This window comes from Pygocentrus nattereri, chromosome 5 (genome assembly GCF_015220715.1).
Source record: "Pygocentrus nattereri isolate fPygNat1 chromosome 5, fPygNat1.pri, whole genome shotgun sequence".
In the NCBI taxonomy this organism is placed as follows: domain Eukaryota; kingdom Metazoa; phylum Chordata; class Actinopteri; order Characiformes; family Serrasalmidae; genus Pygocentrus; species Pygocentrus nattereri.
In genome coordinates, this window is record NC_051215.1 from 22,133,969 (window position 1) to 22,158,551 (window position 24,583).

Consider the following 24,583-nt stretch of genomic DNA (forward strand, 5'->3'; position numbering starts at 1 on the left):
AGACCTGGATGCGGCCTAAGAGAAGCTTTCATGATGTATTTTTACGGAAACATCTTGAGCTATTTTGGTGACTACTGGGTCACATACTCATCAGGGATTTGCATTATCCAAAGATTCCTGAAGATCATGTGAGGAGGAAAAGTCAAATTGATCATTTTTCCCTTTTATTTTCAATGATACTGTGAGACTGACTAGATCGATTTGTAACTTAAACCCAAATTATGGACTAACAGTACTAAATACTACAAAATACTACTAATTCTACTAAAATTATATAAAAGTTCATCATTAGAATGTCCTTAATGTCCTTGTGCTGTTAAAATGAATGCTAGTTAAGCATGTTTTGAGCATTTTTTTAAAGTTACACTAAAAATCAATTACTAATCCAGACCAGCGTCAGTAAAGAAACCTCATAAAAAAGTGAGATGATGACCCTGAGACAATTTCTTGACCTTGATTAAATGATTCTAAAATGGTTCAGGTTGTAACTTAGTGGTTTGAATGTTTTATTGTTATTTCATTGCAAACTCAGCCTAAAGAGGAATTCCAGTGATTAAAAAAATAATTCAGAGTGGTTTGGTGTGAAACGCTCCATTCTAGAGAAACTTACAGAGTCAGAACTGTTCACAGTGGTGGTGATGGGAACCAGACGTCCACCTCTAAAAGCTCCCTCACAGAAAGTTCTTAATTGAAATGATTATGAATTCACTGCCTGATGCACTGACAGTGTGGCTGCACCTCTTAAACAGAAGTGCAGGGAGCTGAGAATGCGGCTGTAGCTCTTAAACAGAAGTGCAGGGAGCTGAGAATGCGGCTGTAGCTCTTAAACAGAAGTGCAGGGAGCTGAGAATGCGGCTGTAGCTCTTAAACAGAAGTGCAGGGAGCAGAGAGTGCGGCTGTAGCTCCTAAGCAGAGGTGCAGGGAGCTGAGAGTGCGGCTGTAGCTCTTAAACAGAAGTGCAGGGAGCTGAGAGTGCGGCTGTAGCTCCTAAGCAGAGGTGCAGGGAGCTGAGAGTGCGGCTGCAGCTCTTAAACAGAAGTGCAGGGAGCTGAGAATGCGACTGCGGCTCTTAAACACAAGTGCAGGGAGCTGAGAATGCGACTGCGGCTCTTAAAAAGACGTGCATGGAGCTGAGAGTGTGGCTGCAGCTCTTAAACAGACGTGCAGGGAGCTGAGAGTGCAGCTGCAGCTCTTAAACAGAAGTGCAGGGAGCTGAGAATGTGGCTGTAGCTCCTAAGCAGAGGTGCAGGGAGCTGAGAGTGCAGCTGCAGCTCTTAAACAGAGGTGCAGGGAGCTGAGAATGTGGCTGTAGCTCCTAAGCAGAGGTGCAGGGAGCTGAGAGTGCGACTGCGGCTCTTAAACAGAGGCGCAGAATTCGGCTGCGGTGCAGGGAGTCTAAAGTGCGGCTCCAGCCCCTGAACACAGACGCAGGGAGCTGAGACTGTGACTCTGAGAGGGTGGGGGCTGAGGCTCCAGTGCTGCTGCTCTGCAGATGTACAGGCCTACTTCTGACACTGGTGAGCAAGTTTTTTTGCTAAAGGAACGTGTGTGGCCAATAGGCGGCGCTATTGTGGAAAAATCGTAAGGGCAGAGCTGATGGGGGTGGGTGGCTCCTCTTATCGGCCGAAAGTTTTTTTACTCTGTTTTTTTGCAGAAGGTCTGCTACACGACCAGCTCCGAGGGTTATTTGGAGCAGAGCAGAGCAGAGCAGAGTGTCTGCGCTCCGTCATTGGCGGAGGAGCGAAAAACTACAGTGAGGAAACGGCTCGGGTTTCAAGGAGGGGGGAGTGACATTTCTTGAAGGGGCTGGAGAGAGAGAGATAGAGAGAGAGAGAGAGAGTTAAGGGAGAAGGAGGAGGAAAAGAAGAAAAAAACCCGTAAACCTGACAAAAGCGTCTGAGAAAAGAAGCAGGATCCTCGGAGAGTCTCGAGGCGGGCGCGAGGAGAACTCGTCTGTGGAGCCAGCCGCCCGCGACGCGCGCGCTCTGACCGGGGATGTGGACACGAGCGAGTTTTTCCGTCGCCAGTCGCTGAAAACGCTTCGGCTCGCTTCGTTTTTTCTCGGCAGGAGCGCGGTGGACGGAGGCTGTGGCTCTTTTCGGGGAAGCCGAGGGAGACGAGGACGACTCGGCTAGGAAGAAACGGAGAGAGAGAAGGAGGGGAAAAAAGTTTCGGTTACTTTTCAAACGGATTTCGGGGATTTTACCGCTGAAAGTGTGCGGCGCCTGCGGAGGATCCGGGCTGGCAGTGATTTTGGAATAGTTTTCGCAGAGAGCCTTTTCTTTTCGGGGGGCGTCTGGACTGCGGGGAAGCGGAGAAGGAGGTGAGCTGTGGGGGAATAGCTGCCCATATGTCCCCGCCTGCCTGCCCTGTTTATGCGGATCGGGATCCTCAGCGCTTCACTCCGTAGCGGTGAGTTACTTTTTGGGCCATGAAGTTCAGCAGACAGGATATTTAGAACCGTTTGCAAGCTCAAGTGGTTCTTTGCATGGTGAAATGGTTCCTCTGGTTTTTTAATGTGTTGTATGTGACTCTAAACAGCACCAAAAAGGTTCTGCTACTGTTACGTTGTCAAAGCTTGGAAAACATTTTGGTGTCATATATATATATATATATAATATGTGTGTGTGTGTGTGTGTGTGTAGAGCCCAAAAAGGTGCTGTTAGAACCACACATTCTCCATTGAATTTCATCATGCAAAGAACCAAGGACTCTATTTAGAATATTTCCTTTTACTAAAGAACTTTTTTGAAGAACCATGTTTTTTAGCGTGTAGAGCTGGACGATATGCCGATATGAACGTTCTCGTGATAAATGACATCACGATATGCTTTTGTGAGGATATCGTTAGTACTTAAAGAACTCTTTCCAGCTGCATGTTTGATCACATATAGAGCCGAACTAGCCCTGTTTATTATTTCTTATGATTACATAAAAAAAAAAAAAAATATATATATATATATATATATATATATATATATATATATATATATATATATATATATATATATATATATATACAGTAGCAAATGTTTTATTTGCAGGAGGGAAAAAGTCACATTTGATAAATATTTTATGTTTTTATATGTGATTGCATAGGAAAAAAATGTGAAATTAAAAAATGTATATAGTAAATACAATCTGCAAAAGTTTTTTTTTGCAGGAGGGAAAAAAAGTCACATTTGATAAATACTTTAGGTTTTTACATGTGATTGCACAGAAAAAAAACTTGAATTTTTTTTTTTAAACTTTTAAAGATTTAAAATAAAATAAAGATTTAAAATAAAAGATTAAAACATTTTTTTAGATTTGAGCTTGTGGTGAGAAATCTAACATTATGTAGTTTAACGCAGTTTGCGGTTAATCTGAACAGCAAACACAAGAAAAACTGACTAAACATTAGGGCACAGTTATGTTAAGATTCACCTAATTTAAGTGATTGCTCATTTACTTGACACTAAAATGCATTGTTTGCATTGAAAAAGGGCTGTAAATCTCTAATAGCATTCAGCATGATTGCTCTGAGAAAGTAGTTGGAATGAGAAAGGGATGGTGACGCTTCTAGATTGGGCTGTTCTCCAGTTCTATGCAGGAATGCGGGAGCTCATCGTTCAGTTTGTATTGAGCTAATTTATTACTTACGTCTCCCAAAAATACGCAACGCAGCCCAAAGTAGAGGCAATGAGCGGTGAAGTGAATGCGCTGTGGTTAATTTGCATGGTGGATCTTCACTGCACTGATTTTCTAACAATAAAGGATAGAATCTAAACTGGGCATCTTTTGAGTTAAATACTTTAAAAAAGATGCTTTTTCAAGGGTTCTTTAGTAAGGGCGCTGGTTCTGTTTGGAACCATGAGTACTATATAGAACAATTTGCATGCTAAAATGGTGCTTTGCATAGTGAAAATGTTTTTTAGATTGATGGAGAATGTATTGTACACGGTTCTATATAGCACCAAAAAGGGTTGTTATGATGTCAAGCTTGTATACAATTGGTGCACTGCTTGGTGCTATACAGAACCTGTAAGAACATAGAACATAGAACCATCTCCGTCAATCTGAAGAACCATTTCGTTTTGTTGCATTTTTATTTCGAGAACCACTTCATTTAAGCATGGCAAAGCTTCTATATGGAGCTCATGGTTCTAAATGGAACCGTTGCCTTTACTAAAAACCCTTGAAGTGCTACTGAAGTGCATTAATCTGTAACTGGCCTTACAGGGGAATTTACTTTAAAGGAGAACTCCCAACAATTTTTCAAAATGCATGCGTTATTCAATGCAAGCAAAGTCCTTTAGAGTGGTTTGGTGTGAAATGGTTGATTGTACAGACTCAGGTTTCTTTAATTTGGTGGTGATAGGAACCAGGGGTCGCCATGACTACAACACAACTATAGCCATTTTATTTACTATCCAGAACCACCAGTGAACCTACATAGAGTTTTATATGGAATGTTGATGATGAGGAAATAGTGAGAAATCTAGAAATAAAAAGTTTTAATGGGGACTACTTTACCTAATAACACCCTACATATATCTCTCCACCATTTATGGAAGTGTATCAGGCAGTGAATTCATTACCAGTTCTTGTAGGAACTTTCTGTGAGGGAGCTTTTAGAGGTGGATGTCTGGTTCCTATCACCACCACTGCGAACAGTATTCACTCGGCAAATCTCTCTAGAATGGAGCACTTTAGACCAAACCACTCTGAATGATTTTTGTTTATATCTTAACCATTTAAGTGAGCATGAATTTGGAAAAGTCGGTGGAATTTCCCTTTAAGCCTCCCTCTCTTTGCGAGGCTGAGTGTCCGCATGTTTAAGCGCGTTCTAGGCTTAGCAGAGCGGGATCGAGCCACAGCAAGCTCCTCTCAGCTAACCTATCGCCACTACGTCATACATTTTGGGCTTATTTCAAGGGAACATTCTCACAGAATGTTATACATATTCCCAAATGAAACATATAAATGTATAAAATTATTCAAATGAATTAGGTTAAGTTCAGTAGAATTGCTGCAAAGCAGCATGCTGAGCCTCTGCTAACGTTAAGTTAGCAACATTCAGGCTTTTACAAAACAAACCTGTTAACATTAAAAGTGAATTCCATTTTTTTTCCCAGAATTGCTGCATAATAAACGTGTCACGATATAAACAAAGTAATTCAGAGTGGTTTGATTGTAGAACACTCCATTCAAGAGAGATCAGGATCGTTCACAGTGGCAGTGAATGGAAACAGACGTCCACCTCTAAAAGTGCCCTGACGGAGATGATAATCAGTTCGCTAACGTTACAGCAACTCTGAGAGACTGTTTTTGATAAGATTTTGTGGTAAAATATATATATTTTCAACACTTATATGGCAGAGAGGTACATACAGAGAATTGTGTGGCAAAATAGGCCCCAAAGAAAAGTCAGATTTACTGCTATTGTCCCCTCATCAACAAAAAACAAGACACATGTAAGCTCACTGGCTGGACAGTATAAAATAGCTATGATTGTGCTGATCCCTGGTTCCTATCACTACCACTGTAAAGAAATCTGAGTCAGTAAGTTTCTCTAGAATGGAGCGTTTCGCACCAAACCCCTCTGAGCAACTTGGTTTACATCACAAAAACTGATTTATGTGGAACGTTTGAAAGTTGAAACGGAGTCCAGTAGAATTAGCAGTGCCATCATGCTTCTGTTGGTGAGTTAATTAAGAACAATCAGACTTTAATTAGGTTTTAAAATGCAAATTAAACTTGTCAGTGAAGGAGTTCACACGGACTGCAGAAGAGTGATCAGTTAGTAAACTGGGACTGTTTGCAGTTTAATGTAGCACAAAAGTGTTAGATTGCTAGGAACAGGCCTAGACTAATATTAAGTGAGGGATGCATGATGACATTGGAATCATATGGATATAGTAGATTGTTGCTTATATAAAAATGTGATCATATAATTAGCATTGAACAGATTGATTTGACCAGCATTTCAAACCGATGTATTTATTGCGGGCGGCACGGTGGTGTGGTGGGTAGCGCTGTTGCCTCACAGCAAGTAGGGTCTGGGTTTGATTCCCTGGCCAGGGTTCTGACCAGGGTCCTCTCTGTGTGGCGTTTGCATGTTCTCCCCGTGTCTGCGTGGGTTTCCTCTGGGTTCCCCCCACAGTCCAAAGACATGCAGTCAGGCCAATTGCACATGCTAAATTGCCCCTAGGTGTGTGTGAATGTGTCTGTCTGCCCTGCGATGGACTGGTGACCTGTCCAGGGTGTATCCTGCCTTCCTAGTGTATCCTGCCTTCCTTCTAAGTGGCTTAGAAGATGTGTGTATGTGTGTAATTGTTGAAAGGTGATGCTGGGTTACTTTACTAAAGTATCTACATTTTATTCATTTTATTGCATTTGTAAGCCTCCAGTTTCTACATTTTATATACATGTACCTGCGACCCTGACGGAGAAGCGGCTTGGAAAATGGATGGATGGATGGATATACATATACATAACAGCATTGGCAGATATGTACATGACAAATACTGGATATCGGTCTCAGCCTACAATTCCTATATTGGTACCTCCATAATTGCTATAAACTTATTATGCAGCACTATGGAAATCTTTTCGTTTTGTATTTTACTGTATTACTACACCCCTTTTTTCAGTAACGGAGGCTGGGTTTTACCTCCTGATGTTACCTTAAAGGGGAACTCCACCGATTTTTCAAAACGTTAGTGTAACTCAATCGTTGAGATGTAAACAGTCATTCAGAGCAGTTTTGTGTTAAATGGTAGATTGTAGAGACTCGGATTGCTTTACAGTGGTGGTGATAGGAACCAGGGGTCACCATGACTACAACACAAACATAACCATATTATTTACTATCCAGAACCACCTGTGAACCTACAGTTCCTACAGAACCTACAGGGTTTTATGTGGAATGTTGATGATGGTGAAATAGTGCTAAATCAACAAAGAAAGTCTTACTGGGGACTACTTTGCCTAATAATTTGCCTTTAAAAGTGCATCAGGCAGTGAATTCACTACCATTTCATGCACTAACTTTCTGTGAGGGAGCTTTTAGGGGAGGACGGCTGGTTCCTATCACCACCACTGCTTGTTTTTTCCAAAGTATTTGAGAACACTTGGCTTTTTAAAGTGTTTTCTCGCTACGCTGGCTCTGTCAAGCACTGTGATATGAAAACAACTACTGATTCACTTCGTAGTAGCGCTGTTTTTATAAAGTGAGTAGGCGTGTGGGTGTAAGACAGTAGGACTGCTCTTTAGTATCGACGCTTAGGAATTCCTGCGTGGCAAGTCTTGTTCGACAGGATTTTGACACATGGTAGCTCCGTCTCTCTGTCTCTGACACCTCCATTTGTTAATAGTGTGATTTAATGATAATAATCTATCAGCTGTTAAGCTTAAAGGGGAATTCCAGCAATTTTTTAAAATGTCCCCATAGTACAGTGGCCTAGATATAAATGAATTCACTCAGAGTGGTTTGGTGTGAAAAGGTTAATTGAAGAGAAGCTTAATGCCTTGGGGGTTCTTTGCAGTGTTTGTGATAGCAACCAGTAACCAGTAGTAACCAATGTCTTCAGTACAAATCTAGCCAATTTATCTGCAATCCAAAATGAAAAGACTGAACCTACACGTGTCCTCTGAGCTTTTCTGTGATGTGTAATGTATCACTCCGCCATCAATCAACTGAAAAAAGACACTTTAGTCCATAACCTGATATCAAAACAAGGACAAAGCAGTGTATCAGCCATCAGGCAGGGTATTCAGAACCACGTCATGCATTAACTCTCTGTGAGGGAGCTTTTAGAGGCAGACATCTGGTTCCTATCACCACCACTGTGACCCATTCTAACATCACACCACTCAGAATGACTTCGTTTACATCCTAATGGGTTAATTACTAAGAAACTTTTAAAAAATTGTTAAATTTCTCCTTTAAATGGAAAATTCTGTGCTATGTCATGCCTTCCTTTTTTCTGTCCTGTCCACTTTCCTCTCGCACTTCTCTGACCTATGCCCCTTGTCATCTTCTGCCCCAGGTGATTGGAGGGATTTCCAGTGATTGACGGGCCGGGATAGCCAGACGTTCATGTTTGGGTGGAGCCCCTCAGATGGGATCAGTGTCCAGGGGGAGGTCGAGGAAAGGGGGATGGGGAGGCACGCCTGCCGCTGACGGGATGTCCGCCTGGCCGTGGCTTGTGGGTGCGCTCCTGATTCTGACCCTGGTAACAGCATCTGTGGCGCGGCCGCCCATCGTGGCCGGCGAAGAGGAGGAGGCTGCGCTCGCCGAAGGTGAGTGGTCTGGACAGACGGCAGGAGGGCAGTGGGGTGAACATTTCAGGCGAGAAAAGTGGAGGTTTGAGAAGACTTGATGAGAGAATACATACCGCTCCCTCTCCTACAGCTGTACTCAAGCTGAAAGAAGGGATGAGGTGGAGGGAAACTTCACTTACTACAACATCTCCAGGCTGAAAGCCTCATTTGCAGACTACATTGGTTACGACACATTTTTGCCTTCATTTAACTTTTCATGCGTGCTGCGTTTTGTTGTGTTGAAAAACATGCTGGTCCTCTTGGGTCTGGCAGAGAAGTTTTAGACGAAGGCTTTGGTTTGACACGGACAGTTAGAGTTATGAAATGCTCACTTTTAGCAGTGTTACGGAAAGCGCAGTTACTGTTGATGTCTTTGTGCTCCTTTTGCAAGACTTGAAAAGACCCTTCATGCTGTTTTTTGATTCTTTTTTTTCTTCCGTGGCTCCACTGTTTCTCTCTGTCTCGAGTCTAGTGTAGTTCTCAGCCGTGGACCACACACATACCTGCTAGCTGGCATGCGCTCGCCGCCCAAGCAGCTTTTAGTTTGTTTGGGAAGAAAATAAACCACATTCGCATTCGCAAGGGGTGAAATTGAAACAAGAGATTTTTCTTCCTTTTTTCTCATCCTCTTTCTTGGTTTCCTAAAAAGGGATGTGGTCTATCTGCATCTTCATTCCAGTGCCTGTAAAAGCACCCCCCTACCTTGGAACATATTTATGTAATATTTGTAATAGCATTGTTTTTTCACTTCATTCTCACCAGCAAGTCCTGGCCAGCAGGTAATTGTAACTGTTGTGCTGGATAAATCTGAGGCTCTAATCACTATGCTAATTATCAGGGGGCCTGACACATTCTTTTCAGGATGATCCCCAACCCTCAGCCATCCACCTACCTTCACAAGCCTATCTATCCAAATGCCCTTTTGCCCTTAAGGTTGAAAGATCTCCGTACACAAAAGACCTGGCCTTCTTGTTGTTCTATACACTTGAAAAATGCTTTCACTCTTTCTACAAGTCTGATTTAATCCAGTATGTTGGGTTATGTCAAACTCCAGCAATTCATATGTTGTTATTAATGAATACATAATTTACTCTACCTTCTGACACTAAGCAGTTTGAGTTGTGAAACTTGTCTTACCCTTTTTTTCTCTCATCATATGAAGGGAAATTATGGTTGGTCATGTGACGGAGGATTAAGTGGCTGGGCTGGGGAGTCATGCGATAGGGATAGGCCGGAAGGTTTTGCTAAAAGGTGCAGCGGCCTGACCAGAGTGGCCAGTATGCTGCCGATAACGCTCAAGAGCTTATAAGGTGTCTTGAGTGCTAGACCTAACAAGATTACATTATCTGGTGATTTAAAGGACCAATGTCCTACATTTTTCTGCATTTTGTCTTTTACCCTGAGATCCACTTTTATATTTGTGTGGTTTTATATACCAAACACAGCCATAATTAATTTCTACATTACTTTTCTAACCTCTCTTTATTATCTCGAACAGGGGTCTTTAATTAAAATTCAGTAAGGCCCTGTTAGATAAAATTAACCTCAAGCAAAGGTCCAGAACATCATAATGTCTAACTTGCATCATAATTCAGTACCATATACTGTTTGCTGAAGTAGCCTAGTAGTTATACCAATATCTCATATAGTCAACAACTGAGTACCAAATCAAATAAAGTCCACTTCAGTCAAATTTCAACAATATTTATCCTCAGTTTTCTGTTTTTAGATCACAACCTATGAAATAACTTCTGACTCTCTGACTCACTTTCTTCTCCGACTGCTGTGTGTCGCCTTGTCCCTCCCCTGTGTGGCGTCACTCCCTCGACTCTCAGTGCTCATTGTAATGCACAGATCTGATTGGCTGAGTAGTGTCACGTGAGACTTTTGCAACCCATGCGATTGGTCTGTAAAAAAAATTGGTCTCTAAAGCTACCGTAAAGGCTATAAGTTACGCTGATGAAAACAGGACCACCCCGTCGAAATTACATAATTCTCCATAGTTTATTGGTTACAAGTCCAGGTCTGCATAGCACAGTGTCTGTGCCCAGACTCGGGCTGTGGTCCACCTATTAGTGACCTATGATGTAGAATTAAACAGGCTGTTTTTGTAACTGTACCTTTAAGACATGTAAATGACCTCTGTTCTGATTGGCTGAGCCTCACTCAAAAAGCAGTCCGGGCTGAAACATACCTTATAACTTCAGTGTGAGTGGACGAGGCTAAACTGCTGTAAGCTGAGTAGGTGGAAGAGTGAATTTAAAACAGGCTGTTTTTGTAGCTTATTTTCCATACATGAACTTTATTGATTGGGTAGCAATGGACATTTTGAAACTTTAACAATGTTTACTTCCATAAACATGAGGAAATTTCAGTTTTACATGACATGGGCCATTTGGAAGCTCCAGGAGAAGAAAAAGGGAACCACATACATTTCTCTTTGGACCATACGTAACATAAAATACCTATGTAAAACATATCATGATGCACTTTATGGGGAAAATGTCTGTAAGCCTCAACTTCGGACGCCATGCTTTTGTCACATTAGCTAGCTCAGCCAAGTCACCTGTGCACACGCATGACTTGGGAAGAGACAGACTTGCTGTCCTTTCAGTCTGATAATTAGCCCCTGGAGGAATGGCTTGATAGCCCCCACCCCGCCACTGCTGATGCCCTCTGGGGCCGAGCTCTGTCTATGTGAATGGTAATTGTTGGAGATAGCATATCAGCTCTGCTTCTTGGAGCAGTCAAATCTCCTGCTACTTTCTTTTTTCCCAGTGTGGGTGTAACAGTAGAGGTGGCGTGGCCCAGGTGAACAGGCATCAGTTTCACATAAGCTGGGCCTTGTGCATGTCTGCATTCAAGCAGTCGTTGCGCTAAAGTGCGGACCATTTTTTTCTTTTGAACTGCCTTTTCTCTCCCTTAAGATTTGCGGTGAAGATGGGGAATGTGATCAGAATCATGTCTTCATCACTGGGAGGCAGAAGAAGAAAGGAAGTGTGGGAAAGCGAGTGGTTAAAATTCAAATCTAGAGTCCTTCTTCTCTTTCCCTTCTCCTGGTTGTTTAGGAGGGTTTTTGCGGTTGGAACTGGAGGTTCTTGCCAAGCTCGGTCCAGGGCTGGAAAGTTTCGGAGACCACACTGGCTCGGCTCAAGTCATTGTTATTTTGGATTTGGCGATGTATTTATTGTAATTGGAGTGGCTGTTGTAGTTCTTCAGTGTCTGTTTGTCTTGTCCGTTCGGACAGGACGAGACGAAGTCAAACACGCTTTGATTGTGTTTAAAACCTTGGCTGGAGATCCAAGTCACTTTTTTCCCCCTCCTTTTTCTTCCTGCCATCTCTTCAGCCTTTCCTCTCATCCCTCTCTCTTCTCCTCCACCCTCCCTGTAGGTCTGTCTTGCACTCCTCCCCTCTGTGGAACCCAGACGCTCTTGCTGAAATTGAGAATGCCCAAAACCTGTAGCGCCAGTACTGTGGGAAGGAATGCATGGCGAGAAGACACACGAGACTCTCCCGGCCATGGCTTCTCTGCAGAGAAAAGAACCACCTAGAATATCGCGCGGTGGGGATGGGAGGGAGAGGGTTCTGGGGAGCTGTTGCTAAACAGCATTTGATTATTATACTAGGCTGTTGTTAAAGTGTCTGCTCATGCCCATTCTTTATGGCAAGTGAGGTCAAACTCTCCCACTAAACTGAGGTCTAAAAGTGCTGCCGCGTTCTGCAGCACCTCCATGTTCTGCGGCGCCTCCGTGTTCTGTGGCACCTCCATTCCCTGTGGCGCCTCTGTGTGCTGCTTTTTTAATTGCCAACGTTCTTTTATCGTACCAGCCATGCATTCTGAGGCCACGGTGTACACTGTTTGAATCAGTAACTATATGCTATGTAACACCTGGCTGATAAGACCCAATAAAAGTGTCCCATGTGTTGATCTAACACAACCAGCAGATGCTGTAAGTTGTGAAAGTTGCAGGACATTTGGGTGCTTGCGCTGATCACCAGGGCCGCATTCGCGCCAGGCTAATAAATCTTGTGACCAATGTTGTGGCCACAATCACAGAAACATGTTTATTGTGTTTGCATTGTATTTACAGTTAACAGTCATGCGTCAGTACCAATAATAGTCAGGTGTTGCTTTGAAAAAGCAAATATTTATCAAAGACTTTTTGCTAATATGGAACACTTCGTCCACCCTGATGTCACCCAATCTAGGTTATTTCATATTATCAGGTGCTGTTTAGCCACTTCTGATAGTCTCTCAGTGAAACGGCAGCTTATTAAACACTGTATTTTATTTATTATATTTTAGAGTGCAGTGTTTCCCACACATAGTTTATGCTTGGATGGCTCTGCAGAGCATATTGACAGCCACCCAAGTATTTTTATTTTATTTTAACAGTTTCCAAAGTGTTTTATATTGTATTATTTTCCAGCTAGTTCCAAAATATTTTATATGTTGTCTCAAGGGCGCACTTTGTGTAAAATGTGATGGGATATCTGTTGCTCGTGTTTCAAAATGTATTTGGTTCATTGCTGCATGCTTAGAAAAGATGTAATGCTTGCCCAATACCCAATTAGATGAATGCTGAGATGTACACCCATCTAGGGCTGGGCAGTGTGACAACAGTCTTATCGTTATCATGATAAATTATGCCACAATATGCTTTTATGAGCACTTAAAGGAGACTGAACTTAACTTTTTCCATCCCTTGTTTCTCCCTTAGACTGCCATTCATTTTTGCCGGCCCACAAAATCTTTTACTTCTTTGCCCGACAGCCACCAAACTACATATCCTCACTCAGGGCAGACCCTCAAACGTGAATCCAAAGCCATACTGACCCGGACTCCTCTATGTGTAATTTTTTCTTCCCTTGTTCTTCTTATAGACTTCCATAGTAACCGCTGCGCAACCATCCCGCGTCTCCCTCAGGAAATGCACTTTTCTAGTTTTTAATCGTATTTTTTCATTTCCGAAAACATGCTGAAATTAAGCATGTGTATCGTGCATTGTGAAAATGTCTGTGTATCGTGATGTTGTATTTTAGCCATGCCGTACACCCACCCCAGCCACTACCACCCAGAATGCTCCCCCCTTAAATTTGTTTCAGAACTGTGGGAAACACTGGAGTGATGTTGGTAACCTTCAGTCAATGGATGAGCATCTGTAGTGCCACTTTCAAGGCTACAGGCTCTGCATTTTTAGTGACCAAAATGTGAAATGTTGTGGACAAGGGGACTGGCCAACTGGCAGTGTCCACTGCTGGCTGTGGTACATGACATTTTGCTTTACCTTTATGCATTGCTTAGCAAAATACATCTGTTTTTGTGCGTGTGAGACACGTACATGTGCCACCCTCAGCTCACTTCCGCCAAATTACAATGTTTATCCGGCTCTGAGCGGTTTTGGAGGGAAATCTGGCCAATGAGGGCTCCGAGGGGCCCGGATTATTGTCTGTCCAACGGTTGCCGTGGGCGCCCCTGAGAGATTTGTGCCCTTTGGCTGGGCATGCCATTGTCATGACGATAAAGCCGGCAGGAATTAGAATTTGAAAGGCGTCAGAGATTAGAATGAAGAAAGGGGGAAGAAAAGGAGAGGCAGAGGAAGAGCCTTACGATCTCAGTGGCCTATGGGAAAAAGAAAGAGCGAGGAAACAAGAAAGGAGGAGAAGGGGGAACCGGAGTGAGTGGGTGGGTGGACGGGGTTGGGGACATGGCTCGCGCAGAGCGAGGGTGTAAATAGGTGTGTAAGCTTTCAGGGAAGCACTCCTGTGACAGCTGTATGAAAGTAATGGCTGCAGCATCTCCTGCCTTGGTGTAATCGGTCATGTGGGAATGGGTTTGCTGGAGGAGAGAGTGACCGTGAACCTGATTTCGTCACAAGTTCTACCAAGATGCGCCGGGCCTGTCATGGTCTCAATCACACATTGGCCTGCGGACGGAGGTTATGGTGAGAATTGGACAGAGAGAGCAGACGCTGTTGTGTTTTTGGAGAAAGTCAAATTATCTGCTGTGTCAGAGGTGCAAATAAGACGAGGAGAAGTGAGAACGTGAGCTGCACCTGTTGCGCTGATCCGTAATAACTGCCAGCATTCGTGCTGCAGAGAACATGCTCCCCTCCATACAACCCCCCCCCAATACAACATTCTGCAGCTTGTGTAGCACTCCGAAATAGGATATTGTCCTCATGCAACACAGCTGGATGTCATATCTGTAAGACATTTCCACATTTGGTTTGTCCTCCACCCGAATGTGATGTGCACATCTATGGGCCAGTAATAATTCAGTATGTGCTGTTATAATGTAAAAGATTTTTTTTCATCATCTTTCATGTTTTTCACATCATTTTTGTTTCACTCTTACAGCATTCAAATTTATTGTTAGTTAAACATGTATAATTGTATTAAAAGGTTTTGGTAAAATTTTGCTGATTCTCTAAGTGAAAATACTTTCCTCTGCAGCAGGCAAGTCAAACTGGGGACCTAATAGGCAGAAGTGCTACAGATATCAGTGCATATTTACCCTCATCTGACGCTCTGAATTCAGTTCATGAAGGTCTTGCTAATTAGCTGATGAGCTGAATCAGGTGTGATTAATGAGGCAGTGTGCTGAAGCCTGCAGAGTTTTGGCCCGCGAGGATTGGAGCCCGAAACATGTGCTGAACAGAAAACACACTTCTCCATATTTTAAAGCACAATCATGGGTTATTGGCTGAATTTAACACATAGAGTGAGAAATATAAAACATGAAATATGACCTGAGTGAATGTAATGGCACATTTCATTTATATATATATAAATAGGCTACACAAACAAAACATCACCAGCTATTTAACTACACACGTACAAACTTTAAACGCCACTTGGAAAGATTACGACGTAGATTTTAAGTCTGGCAAACGATGTTGGCTGACTCTCTCCTCCTGAGCTGGATGTTGGCACATACCACTGTTAACATTCAGTGGTTCTCAGTGTTCATTTGGGAACCAAATTTATAATAAATAATTAAGTAACATTAGAAGCTAGTAAATACATGGTAATTATATTACACTTTTAAAAAGATGGTTCCTCAATGGTTCTTTGGTATCCACAGTGGTTCTATATAGAACCAGGACCACTCAAAGAACCATTAAAGCATGTAAATGTTCTTTGAATGTTTATGGTTCTCTACAGAACCACTGTCATTACCAAAGAACCATTGAGGAAGCTTTTTTTTAAAGAGTGTAATATAATTAGTCCATCAGATTGATGGAGAATATGCTGTGTGTGTTTTCTATGTGTAACTTTTTAAAATATAGTTCTATATAATCACCAAAAGGAGTTCTGCTGTTGTACTACGTCAAGCTTGTATACCATAGAAGAACCCTTTTTGGTGTTGTATAGAACCTGTTTCAGAAAGGTTCCATATAGAACCGTATACAACGCGTTCTCCATCCATCTGAAGAACCATGTAGCCATGCAAAGAACCCTTTAAGCATGCAAATTTATTTTAAGCATGCAAACCTTATTTTAATTGTTTATGGTCCTATATAGAACTTATTGTCTTAAGTAAAGAATGCTTGAAGAACCATTTTTAAAGAGAGCACAATCATGAAAAATGAGAACTATGTTCTGTAGTGCTATAGTCCCTTTGTGGTACTTCATAACGGAATTTGGATCCTGATGATATTGTTTATCGCCGTAATTTTGCAGATGGTAAAATTTACATTACCGTAATCAAGCCTGGATGTGCTTTTAACTGTACAGAGATTTCTGCCACCTTCTTGCTTTCCCGTGAAGAATCAGGAATTCAGAGGATGGCAGAGGGTTTGGACTGGGTGAGGGTCAGGGTCACGAGGTCATGGGGCCACAAAGTGGGGGTGAGAGGTGAGGTAGGAAAAGGAGGAGGTGTTGACGGCAAAGAACAGATGTGCCGAGCTCACAAATGTTTGAAGAGACCATGCCTGGTTTTCTGCGCCTTGCTGAGATCTCAGCTGGTGGGTGGCAGGTTTGAGAAATCAGCATGACAAAACACGCAATCATGTGAGATTTATTGGCTGCTTTTTGCAATATGACAGCATTTTGTGATAAATGTTGTTATTGTAATTAACTGTATGCTTTTCTGAGCATATCATTGTACTTAAACACTGAGCAGCTGCATGTTTCATCACAAATAGAGCAAAACTACTTCTGTGTTATAGGATTTATTTCAGCAATGTTAAATGTTAAATTAAAAGCATTGTAGGCAAAGTATTTGACAGCATTTTTAAAATGTTGCGCTATACCAGCGTATTGTGTCTGTTTGTCAAAATATCGTGATACATATCATTTATTGTGAATGTTTTTAAGTATTGTGATACAATACCAACGCACAGTCGAGCACCCCTTTGCATCGTTCAGTTTGAGCCTGTTGATTTAGTATGCACAGGTGTCAAACAGTACATTTCAACAGACTGGAGGATAATAAAGTACTCACTTTAAAATTCATTATGTTACATTAAGTGAGGGCCTCAGATGCAATGAGGAAAGTGAGGCAGATTTTCAAACATTCCTTATTTGTGCTATATCCAAAAAAGCTGCAAGCCAAACCAAATTATGAATTTTGTGAATCGTTTCCTACTTTTTTATCCTCTCTCAAATAGGGAGCCTTCACATGTTTTGACCCTCACCAGATTGTTATAATTTAGGAATAATTTGACCATTTTGGACAGCTCATCTATTGCTGTCTACTGACTTTTTACTTGTCTACTTGGCATTTTCCTCTAGCTGTCCTGGCCCTGCTGCATTTGTAGCATTGCCCACCACTCATACTAGTTTATTTTCTAAGGTGGTGTCTATTTAGGATGTACATTCCAACCAGTTTTGATATTCAAATACTAATAATGGTTAGTGAATGGATAATTGGTTAACTATGCTTGGAAGGAAGCAAACACGGCTTGCTGTTTCGACACGGGGCTGTACGTATACAAATATTGGCCTACAAAAAATGAATATTTGATTTCTTAAAAAGCTCCTTATGATGATGCAGGATTGTTGTCAGAGTGCATTTCACATGAAACACTGAGGTTGAGAATAATCATCACATTTGAAGCATTTTTGCAGACTAGTAGTTCAAGATGGAGCAGCTGTGCAGGTGAATTTGTTGTCACTCGCTGTAAGTGTGAGAGGGTAGTATTCAAGCAGGAAAGCACTTGTTGCAACATTTCTGCCAAACTAATTGTCACTTTTTTGCTACGCATGTGAGTTAATTCGGTCCGCTATCATGACCCTTAAAGGTGTGTCTATCGCGGAAACGGATATTGTGATAACTTTAAAAATACGATTTAACACAGCTAACCAGTACAAGACTGGATGCTGATGAGGACCCCTCGTATTCTTACAGTCTTACAGGTGGTCTTTTTTCTTCAGTGGACATTGTGCCAATGTGTTAGTTTGACATTATATATACACATACACATACACTGTTTCTGGACCTTCAGCTAGGGCCATGCTAGCAATAAAACTGTGCTTCTGCTGCCTTATTAGTCCCATCCTTAACGACACTTCCTTGGCAGTCTCTCAGTATATGCATACTTACTTGCAAAAATGAATGAGCAATCTCAGTGCTTTTTACAGTCCCTTTATTAATAGAAATTGACAATTTCCTAATTAAATGGCACACATATGTACTACATATTCCCCATGGTGAAACGAAATGCTCAAATATTAGAATTTTGGCACCGTTACTGAGTACTGGAGCACGTGTGCACATCCCTAGTGTCAGTTTGCCTGAGCATGGGCAGCCAGGAGCATTCAGAAGTCGTAATTTCCCAGCTGTAAGGCCATCTCGGCTTGTCTAAACATCGTGAGCCACAATTTCTCAGATTTGTAATGAGGCTCCTGTCGGAACAGACCTTGTGTATCTGAGCCGCGCTCTTTCCGATTGGGCTTTGATCGCACAATAGAAGGAAGCACAGGTCCAATAACAGTTAACTAACAGCACGCCAAACAGAGGCCTCCGGAAACATAAGGCAGTAAATACAGTTCCCATCAATCAACTGCCTCAAGACCACACAGTTTAAACAGGGAGCTTTAAAAAACGGGCTTAATTATTTCCGGAGCGAGGGAAAGCAGGGAGGGGAAGGGGGAGAGGAAGAAAAACTAACAATACAGGAACTGTACCTGTGAGGGGCAGTGTGCCTGTAGGCCCTGAGGGGATGCTTAGGAGTCCCGCGCACACTCCCGGCCCCTCGAGTCCTGTGTGCAAGTGAGCTGCCGTTGCCCTTTTCTGTGCGGGGGCTGTGGTGCACACAATAGGCCAGGAATGCACTACAGAAGAGGTGTGTTAGGAAAGGCTGTGTGAGTGCTCTGCACCTCTAATTATTGCTGCCTCTCAGTAGCAGGCATGTTCTGCCATGCTTCTTCCATTCTGCTGCCTTTGTTTGGTGTTGATTGTTCATCTGGAAATTCCTTTAGGCCCGCCTTTTCACGACCTGAAAAGAAACAGAGATTTTGTCACGGTCCAAAAAAATTGTGTTAACTTTACAGGAGAAGGAAAAAACATTCTAAGATGCCCGAGATGACCTTACAGCTGGGGAATTACGACTTCTGAATGCCCCTGGCTGCCCATGCTCAGGCAAACTGACACTAGGGATGTACCCACGTGCTCCAGTACTCGGTAACGGTGCCAAAATCCAAATATCTGAGCATTCTGTTTCACCAAGTGGAAGACGGAGAGCATATGTGTGCCAATAACTTAGGCATTGGTCAGTTTTTTTTAAAAAAAGGGACTGTAAAAATCTGTAAGATTGCTCATTTTTTGCAAGCAAGCAAGTATGTATATTGCATTGAACTTTGCTACTAAAAAACAGGAGTTCCTCAACGTGAGAGACTGCCAAGGAAGTGCTGTTAAGGATGGGACTAATAAGACAGGTGAAGCACAGATTTATTGGCTAAAAATGGCTATTTCTATTGGCCCATTCATAAATAAATGTTTACACAATGTAAAGAACTGCGACTGTATTCAAATTATGTAGAAAAATAAAAAAATTGTTTTTTTTTCTTGACATCAAGGATATTAAGCGGCATGCCTGTATTTAAAAAAAGTATATATTAATTACGTAACAACTTTTTATTGATTTATTTTGGATTTTGCACTATATGATGGCGTCAAGCTAATGATGTTTTTCCCACACTGGGTTCAGCATTAACATGGCTTGAGTCTACAAGTGAAGGCAAAGGAGGCCTGTAACAGACACTCAGGCAACCTTTTTTAAGTTGTATGTTCGAGACATGCTGAGAATCATTCAATAAATATTTAAACTTAACACTGAGCTACTAGATTTGTCTCCAAGCCTGTTACGTAGCGCTCTGCCGACTGCTTAACTTCAGTTTTGAGTGGTTTGCGTACCTTTTACTTCATACACTAAGTTTGTAAGTACAAACACACGACCTGTTTTTCTTTCTCTAAGGAACATGAGCGTTCACCTTTCTGGGGGATAAAAGGTTTTCTGTCTGTTCCTCCTTCTGCCGTGCTGTGGCTGCTGTGATTGTTTATAAGCTCTGTTCAGAGGAGGGACTGTATCATGTGCAGAGCATGAGAGTTTGCCACTCTGCGTATATCTAAGGCTACGTTTACGCAGCAGATAAAAGTGGCCCAAATCCGATCTTTTTTTGTGACATAGATGTCACCCAGTAAGAGGTTTTGAACGAAAGAAAAGCCCAGCTGTCAGCCACTGGAAATTCATAATCGCTCCTGTAATGCTGGCGAAGACGAAACCGAGAGCGACTAGTTTTCCTCTGGATGAGCCATGTGAAGTATTGTTCTTTTGCGCATGCAGGTCGGTTTGGGAGCTAATCTGTTCAGTCTGATGTCGCATACAGAACACATTTAAAAGATAATCTGAACAATCTGATAATCTGAAGGCAAACAAAAAAATCGCATTTGGTGAGAAAATCAGATTTGGGCCACTTTTACCTGCTGTGTAAACATAGCTTAAGAAAACTGCAGATTTCATATTGTGGCTTAACGAATGACCAAATACCAGCACGTCTAATGAGCATCCGTTCATTTTTTCCCCACTCGAAATAAAGCAAGTTGGATGCCTTCCATGGTTTTTGTGTAAGGAGAGCCAAATCCATGCATGCGTGTATGAGACACTGTGGTTTGGGTTGGATTTCTGTGCCCTGCTTTTAATCATCTGGCTATATTAATTGGCCAGAAAGCAGATATCTGTGTGGGTGTTGCTCACACAGCATCAAACTGATTACTTTCTCTTTAAACTTTTCTCCAAACTGTACTCATAAATGCCGCACGCCTTGGAGCTGACGGGGAGCAGTCATGCTGAGGTTTATTGCTCAGCTCAGATACGCCAGCGTGCACAAAGACTAAAACTAGCTCAAACTTCTGCATGTGTGGGTGTGGCTCACAGAAAGTAGATCTTGGAGTAGAACCACAGCCCAAAATGACGACTGACTGTGGAAGAGTGAGCTGACTCCTGTTTATACATGCAGGAAAAGGGCGAGTGTACTCTTACCTTTACTGCAATCTTCACCCTGAAACTTGCTTTGTATGGTGAGGGTGTTTTATTTCGCTTCTGTTTGGCTTTGCTTGCCTCACATGCATCTGTTGGTGGAAAAAGCAGGACTATGATTCGGCCAAGCTCATTTACTTTGCTTCATTAACATTAACTGTGACATTTTACTTCTGTTTTATGCAGTTTATGTTGTCATTTTATGTTGTCTTGACACAAATAACAAATGGATCCGGGCAACACAGCAAAAATATCACGATACTTTTCAGACCTCAAAAACAGTCACATTTTTATTTTCTTGATACACAATGCACTAGTAGTGCCATGTTTTAAAACTGCCTTCAAAAAGTATTTTTATTCAGTGCTGCACACTGTACAGCAGCAGTTCTCAGTCTTTTTTACTCTAAGTGTATCTTGGCGATGGGGCCAAGTGATGGGGCCAGCGAAGAGGCATGTCCGTCTACAGTGCACATCACAAATTAACATGTCAATTAGTGGTAGATTTTGACAACTGTCCATGTAGTGGACATGCACCGTATGTGCTGCTGCACCCTCCTCATCTCAACCCACACCCTCCCACCCCATCTCAAGCCCCCCGACCCCCCCCATCTCAATCCCCGTCCCCCATCTCAAGACTCCCCCCCACACAATTATTTACCACTATTTATTACAAAAATATAAATATTACAAAATGTTATCTGCCATTTAATGCAATCATCACTTTTAACCTATGGCCAGTGAAAATTTATTAAACTGACAATATTAAAGAAAAGTAGAGATCCAACTTATGAACTTTTTGTAGCCCCCTTAACAACCCCCCCAAACCTGCCATCCCCAGTTTGAGAAGTGCTGAACAGCGTATTGTTTATTATGATAATGATAAAATATCCTCTTGTTTGTTGAGTAGAAGTAGGGGTAGGCGATATGGCTAAAACTATAATATAATGATAATTCAAGAAGTGTTCACAATGCATGATATGTTTATAATTTTGTGAAAGAATTGATCACAACAATGATAGATATTGTCATATTGCCCAGCCCTAAGTAGATGCTGGTGTTTTTCAGTTTCATACTTTTGCTCGGGACTGGTGAAGCTAAATGAAGGCATTTTATAGGCTTTAATTAGAGATCCAAGATCAATGAAGAGAATGAAGAAAAAGCTGAAGGATAAACACAACGTTTTCTTCAACTGAGCTTATGGCTCACTTTTCTTCTTGGGTAACTGCATGCTTGAAGTAATCTTCTGTGGGTGCAAGTGAGCAGTTTTTAATACGTTGCGTTAATTTGGTTTAAAAACAGTGTTTTTCTGGGTGCTCTATCTTTCCCATAAAACCTCTGTTGGGTTATTGTGCTGTGGTGTTTTTTCCCATCTCACACTCTTGCTTCTTCTCTCCCACCTCTTTTCTTCTTTTCAATCGCAACCCATCACACCCTACACCCCCCTTTCTTTTCTTCCTCCACCTCCCCTCCGCTCTGCAGAGCCTCCAACCAAATACGAAATCTCTAAGCCCACTGTGTGCTCTGTGCACCCGGGGGAACCGCTGCATCTCATCTGCCCTCTGCCCGAGGCGGCTGCTATCGTGTGGACCAAAGATGGCTCGTCGCTGGGCCCAGACAACCGCACACTCATAGAGCGGGACTGGCTGCAGATCCGCGATGCTACGCCGCGGGATTCGGGCCTGTACACGTGCAGCGCCGCTGGCACCAAACGTGGCGACACGCTCTGCTTCATTGTGAACGTCACAGGTGAGATGCGGCCCGGAGGAGCTGGCGAGGATGGTGCTGGTCTGTCTTTTGGTGCCTAAAATTACGAAAATCAAAGATTGGGACCACGCCTGAAACGCCTTCCTCCTAACTAACCTCCATCAACAGCTTTCATTTCCCTCCACCGTCACCTTCCTGTTCCTCACGTTTTCTTTTAGTCCTTCAGCAAAGGGAGGCTCTATTCTTCTGGTGTACATCAGGAGACACCAGCCCAAGTTCTCAAGAGTTACTCTTCACACCGGTCGCCAAGCTTCTTTCAAAACGGCGACAGTTTTTTTTTTTTGTAGCTTTCATTTGATCGCAAGTCCCTCCTCCTCAGTATCATTCCAGTGTCAAGCTTGAACATTGATGACGTTTGTTGTTGACTCTGCTGCATCGTTGGAGCTTTGTAGTACTGAGAGAACTGGGTGTTTTTTGTTTCACCCTGCTTTTTTAAAAAGCCACAATGCTAATTTTATCATTAGCATGGATCCATGTTGCTGTTTGTCAGTTTTGGCTGTGCTCTGTGTTTGGAAACAGTTCCTGAAACTTTTCCTTAGCTACTTCGCCCCTTTCCTTTCCCTGTTAGGACAAAAACATCCCATGTGAAATTATAAGACCGTGCATGCTTTGTTTTTAATCACTAGTGGCTTCCTAGCTTTCTCCCCTGCTGAAAAAAACCCCAGCACAGAACAGCAAGCATTATTTGCTGGTTTATGCTGGACTAGTGCTGGTTCTGGCTTAGCCAGTTGCCCCACCACGGTCATGCTGGTTGACCAGTATACCAGCATAAAACCACAACATATTACTGTTGTCAACAAAACCTCGTATCTCCATTTTTGACGTTTTTCAGTTTTTGACATAGTTTGAAAATGAGTTTTGCTCTTTACATGTGTGTAAATTTCATGATGAATGGACCAAAAGAAACAGCACGAAGTGACTTTAAATACGTCTGGTTCCACTGCCTTACATTTACACTGAAGTAGGTTTTTTTTCCTTCCCCTGTAAAGTTACTGTTTTGGACATCTGAGGTTTTGTTCTGACCACAGCGATATGCTGGTTTTGGTGGTGACCAGCCATGCTGGTCTATGCTGGTTTTTCTAGCAGGGTCAGTAGCTGTTTGTTAGCATAGTAGCTAACGGCACCTAATATCAGCACTTTTGTCCAAGTATTTTAGATAAACAGTGAGTAGTTAGCAGTATTTCACTCATGAACCTAAACGTGAGGTGAGTGCTGGAACTGACACTACTGAAGAACAACAGCTAACAGCTTGTATTCCATTTTTACTGACCTCATAAACTTGGGTTAGCCATGCTACATGGTACAGTTTTGGTACATGGTAATTAGCGTCATTGCTGAGAGACCAGAGCTCGTCCAGAGTTTTTGGATGACTATTTCTTAAAGCACAAAGACATATGAATATTTCAGCAAACTGAAGCAAGAAAAACGTACTTGAAAGATCATCAGAAATTTACTGCATGGCAGCAATCTCTAAAATGGTGACTTTACAGTAGAAGCAAAGACTTCTTAACTTTGAACGTAAGTTAATTGTACAAGACTTTTTTCCAAACAATTGCTTTTGCCTTTTTTAACATTTACAATTATATTTTAACAAATTATAAATGATGGTTGGTGTTTTTCAATTGACGAAAATGAAATGACAACAATGGAGATACAAGGATTTTTGTCCTGACAGTGACGACTTGTGACTAGTTTTCTCAGAAAAGCCAGCAGGTCGATAATAGGTGCCGTTCCTCTATCTAGAAGTTCTCATGCTAATTGTAAGTTTCTGTAATGACTCCTTCTTGGGTAGCAGGAGCAGTAGTAGTAGCAGTAGTTGTAGTAGTGGATGATTTGTGGGGGCGTGAACATCAAAGGAAGGTTACAGTGTTCCCGGTGCTTTCTGCAGATGCCATCTCATCCGGTGATGATGAGGACGACGCGGAGCGGTCAGACGATGTCGGTGCAGACGGCGATCAGACGCGTGAGTATCCGAGAACCACGGCAACTGTCGATGGCCTTTGGAGTGCCTGTTTGAAAACGCAAG

The 24,583-nt window shown here is 42.3% G+C and overlaps 1 protein-coding gene across 7 annotated transcripts in view; it reads left to right on the forward strand.

Moving 5' to 3' along the window:
* The first annotated feature begins 1,683 nt into the window (after nucleotides 1-1,683).
* Nucleotides 1,684-24,583, forward strand: part of fgfr2 (fibroblast growth factor receptor 2) — a 75,448-nt gene continuing 52,548 nt past the window's right edge. For 2 of the 7 annotated variants that reach the window (XM_017702673.2, XM_037538449.1), the window contains exons 1-4: nucleotides 1,686-2,412; nucleotides 8,034-8,286; nucleotides 22,273-22,539; nucleotides 24,446-24,520. In XM_017702673.2, coding sequence (XP_017558162.1) covers nucleotides 8,106-8,286; nucleotides 22,273-22,539; nucleotides 24,446-24,520 — 523 coding nt within the window. In that variant the 5' untranslated portion in view covers nucleotides 1,686-2,412; nucleotides 8,034-8,105. Of the gene's footprint in view, nucleotides 2,413-8,033; nucleotides 8,287-22,272; nucleotides 22,540-24,445; nucleotides 24,521-24,583 lie in introns of all 7 variants that reach the window. The other 5 variants (XM_017702675.2, XM_017702674.2, XM_017702672.2 and 2 more) reach the window with 5 other exon arrangements.